Raw genomic sequence first — 9,362 nt, 5'->3', positions numbered from 1 at the left:
GTGATAGATGGCTGTAGAGGAAGACTTCTGCATGGAGGTGATAGATGGCTGTAGAGGAAGACTTCTGCATGGAGGTGATAGATGGCTGTAGAGGAAGACTTCTGCATGGAGGTGATAGATGGCTGTAGAGGAAGACTTCTGCATGGTGGTGATAGATGGCTGTAGAGGAAGACTTCTGCATGGTGGTGATAGATGGCTGTAGAGGAAGACTTCTGCATGGAGGTGATAGATGGCTGTAGAGGAAGACTTCTGCATGGAGGTGATAGATGGCTGTAGAGGAAGACTTCTGCATGGTGGTGATAGATGGCTGTAGAGGAAGACTTCTGCATGGTGGTGATAGATGGCTGTAGAGGAAGACTTCTGCATGGCGGTGATAGATGGCTGTAGAGGAAGACTTCTGCATGGTGGTGATAGATGGCTGTAGAGGAAGACTTCTGCATGGAGGTGATAGATGGCTGTAGAGGAAGACTTCTGCATGGTGGTGATAGATGGCTGTAGAGGAAGACTTCTGCATGGTGGTGATAGATGGCTGTAGAGGAAGACTAGTTCATGGCGTTACTTCGTGCTCTGCAGCTGGTGGTCAGCAGGGCCATTGTGTCGCCCTCGGGCAGTGCTCATCCCCTCGCCCCTCCCGGTCTGGGTGGAGATTGGCCTCCACTGATGGATCCCCTGTCAGCCCCGCTCACACGGCAGGATCATGAGCAGGCCAGCTGGTGGCGCTGCTGCGGCTCTTCCTACTGCAGCTGAGCCTCGCCTGCATCCGGAGGGCAGCAGCAGAAAACAAGAGCGGCCATCGTCACCAGCCAGACCCCGGGACGTCGCGGTCAGACCAGGGGCCAGGTCGCCGGCTGCAACCCGGGCTACTGCGGGGAAGCAGGTGGCGAGAGGCAGCCGAGCATCCTGCAGCGCAGGCACGCAGCATCCCGGGCAGGGAGCTGTCCGCAGCGGCGGTGGTGCTGAACACGTAGCATCCAGGGCGGAGGCCGCTGCAGGACACCCATCACCAGGAGCCCTGGAGGCGCAGCGCCAAGACCCGGCCGACCTGTGCCCTGCAAGGACGGAGCCAGGCAGAGTGGCCACACCGGAGTCACCGGGGGACGGATCCCCGAAGAACCCGAAGAAAGGGAAAGCGTCCCCCAAAGGAGGGGATGGCGCACCGGCGGCAGGGGCGGTGGGGAAGAGCCCCAAGAAGCAGAGCAGCGGAGGGGGGTACTGGAAGGAAGGATGCCTGCAGTCCGAGCTCATGCAGTTCCATCTGAAGAAGGGCCTGGCGGCTGCAGGCGGTGCCATCAGCCCCAAGGGCGATGGGGGGCAGGCAGAGCCGGCTGGTGGGCAGCAGGCAGAGGCATCCAGGGCTGACAGCCTGCTGCAGGATGAAGTGGGCAAGCTGAGGGAGGAGAACGAGAGCCTGAAGGTGAGGAGCTGTCTGCTGCCATTGTCTGCAGGCGGTGATGTCATCCTCCACCCATGTGTGTGCAGGAGGCAAGGGTGGGATCCCTGCATGTTCTCAGCAGATTGCCCCAAAGGGTTAATGCTAAACTCAGGTCTGCTCTAGCCGTATGCAATGTGACCTGATAGAGCCAAGGGTAATAGGTATAACAGGGCGTGTAAACACTTCTGTATCCACTGTATGGGGAAAGGCATTAGTCTAGGAAGTCATTCACCCCCAAAACACGATTTACAGACAACCTGTCACTCAAAAAATTATATAGCTTGTAAAATTCCCAGAGCTCCCCTGATTCTGCAGCTCTTTTCCATTTTGCACTGCGTCGCTCCATTGCAGAGATATTCACATTTGTTGCTTTTGGAGAGAAGTATGTGAAATCTCTGCTTGTAGTCCTATTGAGTGCTTCTTTAGACTTCTCTGGGGGTTTGCCTTCACCCCTCCCTCCCCAATGTTGCCAGTCAAAGCTCGCTAGGTGATTTAGCAGTCACAAATCCTGCCGAGCTATGATTAGCAACATCTGGGAGGGAAGGAGAATATTCCCAGAGAAGCCTGGTTGCGCTATAAGCAGAGATTTCACATGTTACGCTCCAAAAGCAAGAAATATGACTGTCTACTGTGAAGTGATGTAGCCCAAATGGAAAGAGGTGGCAAAATCAGGAAATCATAGGGATTAGGTGGTTTTATTACCTATGTAAATGAGGTCTTCAGCGTGGCCGAGGGGTCAGTGCACTCATCCCCCTCCTCAGTCAACATATAAGACACCTGTGGTTAGATTAATTGACAGCGCATGCTTGTCAGGACTGAGCACAGACACTGCATGAGCCAAGAGCACAGGGTGTCAAGGTGAGCGTGCTCCTCAACCCTCTCCTGTCTGCAGCTCATGGTTGCCACACGCATCATCACACAGCTGCTCACATCAGCAAATAGGTTCTGCAGACAGGACAGAGATGAGCGCACACCCACGCTGTGTATGTTCCCTGGGCTCCTGCAGTGTTAGTGTGCAGGATGAGGATTCAGTTCAGGCATTGTTTGCTTTGGGCAAGCAAGAACTGCCAATGAAGATAAGGAGAGGTTCACATCATGTTGACGAGAGGGAAGACCGGTGCACTGAGCCCTTGGCCAACCCAAGGTGCACGCATGAGCCCTCATGTATATGTGAATTAAGACTGTTTTTCTCTATTACTAAAGAAGTGATATCTACCCCGCATGTATAAGTTTCATAAGGGCTAAGTCCCCTCGAGGACGGCATAAGTAGTTTACATCGCATGTTGGGTGTGATGGACTCCCGTTAACACCCTATAAACTGTAATCATTTTTCACACTTTGTGGTTCTCTCTTCCCGAACGTTTTTATGACCAGAATGAAATAGAAGAGATGAGAACGGAGATGGATGAGATGAGGGACACCTTCTTTGAGGAGGATGCTTGTCAGCTGCAGGAAATGCGCCATGAGCTGGAGAGAGCCAATAAGAACTGTAGGATTCTACAATACCGCCTCCGTAAAGCCGAGCGCAAGAGGCTCCGCTATGCCCAGACCGGGGAGATAGATGGGGAGCTGCTCCGCAGCCTGGAACAAGACTTGAAGGTAAGATCTGATGTATAAGAATTAGTGATGAGTGCTCGATGCTTGAATCGAGTAGGTCAGACGCTTGGACGGGCTCCACTGGAATAACAAGCATAATGGAAGTCAATGGGAGACTCAAGCATTTTTCTGAAACCCCCTAACAAGAGTGAGCAAGAAAAGGCTGGCCGGGAAATCGAGCACCCGCATGATACTTGATACTGAGTGTATCAAGCACCCTAAAGACCACTTTACACGCTGTGACATCACTAGCAATGTCGCTAGCGATCGCACCCGCCCCCGTCGTTTGTGCGTCACGGCCAAATCGCTGCCCGTGGCGAACAATATGGCTAGGACGCGTCAAACGGACTTACGTTCCTAGCGACGTCGCTGTGGGCGGCGAACAATCTCTTTTTTTAAGGGAGAGGTTCGTGCGGCGTCACGGCGACGTCAATTAGCGGGCCACCAATAGAAGCGGAGGGGCGGAGAGCAGCCGCATTCACGTCAGTCCCACCTCGTTACTGGAGGACGCAGGTACGCTGTTGTTCGTCGTTCCCGGGGTGTCGCACATAGCGATGTGTGCTGCTTCAGGAACGACAAACAACCTGCGTCCAGCACCAGCAACGATATTTTGAAAATGAACGACGTGTCAACGATCAACGATTTCGTGAGTATTTCTGATCGTTAGCGGTTGCTCGTAAGTGTCACACGCAACGACGTCGCTAACGAGGCCAGATATGCGTCACAAATTCCGTGACCCCTGCGATATCTCGTTAGCGATGTCGCTGCGTGTAACGGGGCCTTTATACTTGGCTGAGTATGGAGCCGAGCACGCTCACTCATCACTGAGAATAATCTGTCCTTCCGTTAGCTGTGCAATCCATTATATGTGTATGTATTTAAGACGTCATCTGCTTTTTTTCTAAAAAACACTCGTCTAAGTATCAATTTTAGAGTTAGGGGCACTTTGCACACTACGACATCGCAGGTGCGATGTCGGTGGGGTCAAATTGAAAGTGACGCACATCCGGCGTCGCAGGCGATATCGTAGTGTGTAAAGCCTTTTTGATAGATTAACGAGCGCAAAAGCGTCGTAATCGTATGATCGGTGTAGCGTCAGTCATTGCCATGATTTGGAAATGACCGATGTTACGATGTTGTTCCTCGTTCCAGCGGCAGCACACATCGCTGTGTGTGAAGCCGCAGGAGCGAGGAACATCTCCTACCTGCGTCCTGCAGCTCACGCCGGCAATGCGGAAGGGAGGAGGTGGGCGGGATGTTTACGTCCCGCTCATCTCCACCCCCCTACTTCTATTGGCCGCCTGCCGTGTGACGTCACTATGACGCCGCACGACCCGCCCCCTTAATTAGGAGCCGGGTCGCCGGCCAGCGCGACGTCGCAGGGCAGGTGAGTGCATGTGAAGCTGCCATAGCGATAATGTCCGCTACGCCAACTATCACCATGATATCGCTGCTGCGATGGGGGCGGGGACTATCGCGCTCGGCATCGCTAGCATCGGCTTGCGATGTCGTAGTGTGCAAAGTGCCCCTTAGTTGTATATTGAATCTTGTGTGTTATATGCTGCATGCTTTTTCTCTTTTTATTATTGTATGCTTTTTGTCTTTACATTTGGAGAGATATTTAAATGGAATTTGTCACCAGCTTTATGCCACCTAATCTGCTACAATTTTCCTCAGGATCAATCAGGTGTATCGTATTGTAATCTGCAGGGGCAGAGATCCTGATTCCAGCGATGTGTTACTTACTGAGCTGCTTTCTGTAGTTTTGATAAAATCAGTTTTATCACTAAAGTGACTAGTAAATCTGCTACAACGTACTGCTCCTTCTCTGTGTAACCCTGCCCCCACTTTTGATTGGCAGCTTCCTGCCTATGCAGAGTGTACTCAGAAAGCTGTCAGTCAGTGGTGTGGTTAGGGTTATACAGAGCTCAGCATTCAGACAAATGATAGATCTGCAGCAGATAAAACAGTGATTTTAACAAAATGACAGCAAACAGCTCAGTAAGTGATACAGGAATGACGTCTCAGCCCCTTCATCAGGGGTGTAAAACTCCTTTTTACTGATGGCCACATCAGCTTTATGGTTGCCATTCAAAGGTTTGCTTGCAATTGTAAGGGCTCACACAAATCTCCATTCAACACAGTACTAGCATGGATGGCATTGCACAAACTGGCCAGGGGCTATATGAGAACTATCTGTCAGTTGTAGGGCTATCCAGTAGCTGTCCCTGGATACTAGGTCTAGGGTATCAGAGCTATCCAAGAGCTGTCCTTGGGTAATAGAGCTATATGACAAATGTCACTAGGAACTAGGACTAGGGTATTAGGGCTATCCAAAAGCTGTCCCTGGGTTCAAGGGCGCTGTCCCTGACTTGTAGGTCTATGGGTGCTGTCCCTGTGTTGTAGGGATAAGGGTGCTGTCCCTGGGGTGTATATCCCACTCCAAGCTTCCCCCCCCACCCAGAATTGAACACACCCCATATCCCCCCATAGGCACCCCCACATTATTATAGATGCCCAAAATCCCACCACAATCATTCCCTGCATTGTACCCTCCCCCAAATTCCACACAAGCGTTCCCCCAGTATTCGACACACCCCAAATGCCCACCACAGGCATCCCTCCAACATCACACACTCCCCAAAACCCTACCACAGGTATCCCCACAGCATTATAGACCTCCAAATTCTCACTATAGGCATCCTTGTACATGCCGCATATCCTACCACAAGCATAACTACAGCATTGTACACTCCAAAAAATCACATCAGTCATCCTCCAGCATCGCACACACCCCAAAATCCCACCACAGTTGTTCCCTAGAATCGCATACATCCTAAAATTCCATTAAAAGTATCCAACCCTGCATTGCATACCCCGCAAATCTCAGCATAGACATTATAGACCCCTAAAATTCTACCGCAGGAATACCCACGCAATATGGATCCCCAAAATCCAACCACAGGCGTCTTACAGAATCGCACGCCCCTTAAAATACCATTACAGGAGTCCTGCCAGCATTGTATACCCCCCAATCTAACAACAGACATTCCTACAGCATTGCATCACCCCTCAAATCCCAAAACAGGTATCCCCACAGCATTATAGACCCTTAGAATCCCCCCACATTATAGACCCCACAATTCCCACCCCATGCATCCCCCCACAGAATTATAGTCACCCCTAAAGCCTGCCATAGGTATCCCCATAGCATTATAGACCTCTCACTGGAGGCATTCTCCAGCATTGTACATGCAGCAAATCCCACCACAGGCATACCTACAGCATTGTACATCCAAAAATCTGATCAGTCATTTTCCAGCATCACACACACCCCAAAATCCCACAACAGGTGTCCCCTAGAAACGCAGACATCCTAAAATCCCATTAAAAGTATCTACCCCTGCACTCCACACATCCCAAATCTCAGCACAGGCATCATAGACGCCCAAAATTCCACCACAGGCGTCCCCCCCCCCCCAGCATAACTTACCCCTACAATACGACCAGAGGAGTCCTGCCAGCACTGTATACCCCTCAAATCCCACAACAGACATCCTTACACTATTGCACACCCCCTAAATCCCAACTTGGGTATCCTCACAGAGTTATAGACCCTTACAATCCCCCCACATTATAAACCCTACAAATCCCACCAAAGTCATACCCCTGTATTTTAGCCCCCAAATCCCACCACAGGCATCCTACTGGCAGACTTATAGACGCCTCTAAACCCCACCACAGGCTTCTCCTCTAACATTATAGACCCCCTAAACTCTACCACAGGCATACCAACAGCTGTATAAACCCCCCAAATCCCACCAACCTTTGCCTTTTTTTACCTGCAGCTTCTCATTCATGCAGTGGACAAAAGCCAAAGATGGGGAGTGCACGTCACATCTCTCCTGAATCCCAGCCTCTCCAACAAATGGCTTGCTGCGCTCCAGACTGGACGTGACCTCAACAACAAGTGACGGAAATGATGTCACACCTACCAAAAGCCCATACATTCTAGCACCTACCTTTTTGTACTTCACATGGCAGCCTCTTTAGTGCATGGGCAGTACAAACTTTCGGAGAATTTAAAAAAATCAGGCGGTGCTTTTTTCTGCCGCACGCTATGGACGGCAATGAAAACCACCCGGATGGCACTGACTTTTCAGCTAAAATGATGTAGCGGGCTGGTGTGGCACACGGACCTTGAGTCTGACACCTCAACATCATACTGCTCTCAGATGATGAAGCAAAAACTTGGTGAAAGATTCCTATTAATAAGATGGAATTTGTTTCCCACAATTTCAGCATCTGGCTTTCATGAAATTCTAGTATAGGTTTTATGATGATATATACAATGTAGAATCGAAACATAAATTGGATATTTGATTTTGTTACTAATTAAGTAAAGTTGTCCAATAAACTAGGCTGCCAATGAGAATAGCAGTTATAGGGAACCTGTCACCAGATTTGGGGCCTATAAGCTGTGGTCACCACCAGTGGGCTCTTATATACAGCATTCTAACATGCTGTATATAAGGGCCCAGGCCGCTGTGTAGAACATAAAAAACACTTTATAATACTCACCTAAACCGGTCGCTGCGGTGGATGCGGCTCAGATGGGAGTCTTCGTCCTCCGGTGCCGGAGCCTCCTCTTTCGGCCATCTTCATCCTAATTCTGAAGTCGCGGTGCATGACGCGTCCGACGTCATACACACTTGTCGGCATTCAGGTCCCGAGTAGGCGCACTTTGATCTGGCCTGAGCAGAGCAGATCAAAGTATTGTAGTGTGCATATGCGGGACCGGTGAGTGTGTATGATGTAGACGCATCATGCACACAGGCTTCAGAAGGAGGACGAAGATGGCCGAAAGAGGAGGCGCCGGCACCAGAGGATGAAAATACCCATTTGAGCCACATCCACCGCAGCGACCAGTTTAGGTGAGTATTATAAAGTGTTTTATATGTTCCACACAGCGGCCTGGGCTCTTATAAACAGCATGTTAGAATGCTGTATATAAGAGCCCACTGGTGGTGGCTGCAGCTTATAGGGCAGAAAACTGGTGACTGATTCCCTTTAAACATTAGCAGTGAAGGCTGCCATTATGTCAAATGTTGAAGTAAGATCATTTTATATCCGAGTTCACAGGTTTGAGAAAATAGAGCAAAGAAGAACATTTCACCTAAAAGCTAAATCCCAACAAATCACCAGTAAATATAGGGCAGTGTGTTCTCTCCTTCTGCCAAGCATTAACATCATAGTCTGTAATCACTCAAGATTAGAAGTAGAAGGATTAGCAGAGAAAACCGTTCTAAGTATCTTTGGTTTAACCTCTTCATGCCATAGCCAATTTCAATTTTCTTTTTTTCTTTTTGTTTTTTCTCCCTTTCTTCCAAGAGCCATAACTGTTTTATTTTTCCGTCAACATTGCTATATTAGGATTTTTTTTTTTGTAAGACGAGTTGTACTTTTGAATTATACCATTCATTTTACTATCTATTGTACTGTAAAAGAAAAAAAAAATCAGAGTATGGTGAAATTACAAAAAAAGTCCAATTCTGCAATTGTTTTGTTTTGTTTTTAATTTACCATGTTCACTATATGTAAATTTTTTATTTAATTGGTGAAAAAAAAAATCAGAAATTTGTTGCCATTTTCCAAGATTGATTCGTAACATTTTTATTTTTCAGGATCTGGTGCTGTGTTATGGCTTTTTTTTGCACCCTGAGCTGACATTTTTACTGATATCATTTTGGGGCAGATACAATGTTCTGAACGCTTCTTATTGCATTTTATTGCAATGTTGCAGCTGCGAAAAAAACATAATTCTGGCGTTTTTAATTTTTTTCTTTATAGTGTTTATCAGGCAGATTACTTGATTTTATATTTTGATTGATCAGACATTTCTAAACTCGGTGACACCAAATATGTGTATTTTTTTAATAGTTTTATATTTATTGAAGCAGAAGGGGGGTGATTTAAACATTTGTGGTGGGGTTTTATATTTTTTTTTATTTATTTTTTTAAACTCTTTATTGCATTTACTAGTTTTTTTTAGGGGACGTGAAGCTGCAATCTTTCTATCGCTTGTGCTGTACAGAGCAATGCATCATCACTGCTCTGTATTGCTGAAATCTTGATCCCCTATGAATACTGGCTCATAGCCGGCGTTCACAGGAAGATCATCTTCACAGACACAGGGGTCATCAGCTCAGCATCAGCCATTATGTGCAGGGAAAGATGCGGGCTTGGCATGTTAGCCCGCATTAAAGCAAGGAGCTCGACTTATGACGTAAATATGTCATATGTCATGAAATGGTTAAAATAGCATCCAAACACA

The 9,362-nt window shown here is 48.1% G+C and overlaps 1 protein-coding gene across 2 annotated transcripts in view; it reads left to right on the top strand.

Moving 5' to 3' along the window:
• Nucleotides 1-682: 682 nt before the first annotated feature.
• Nucleotides 683-9,362, top strand: part of MTCL3 (MTCL family member 3) — a 131,994-nt gene continuing 123,314 nt past the window's right edge. For both annotated transcript variants that reach the window (XM_075339930.1, XM_075339929.1), the window contains exons 1-2: nt 683-1,414; nt 2,807-3,031. In XM_075339930.1, coding sequence (XP_075196045.1) covers nt 698-1,414; nt 2,807-3,031 — 942 coding nt within the window. In that variant the 5' untranslated portion in view covers nt 683-697. The remainder of the gene's footprint in view (nt 1,415-2,806; nt 3,032-9,362) is intronic.

This window comes from Anomaloglossus baeobatrachus, chromosome 3 (genome assembly GCF_048569485.1).
Source record: "Anomaloglossus baeobatrachus isolate aAnoBae1 chromosome 3, aAnoBae1.hap1, whole genome shotgun sequence".
Lineage (NCBI taxonomy): Eukaryota > Metazoa > Chordata > Amphibia > Anura > Aromobatidae > Anomaloglossus > Anomaloglossus baeobatrachus.
This window is presented reverse-complemented; position numbering and strand designations above follow the sequence as displayed.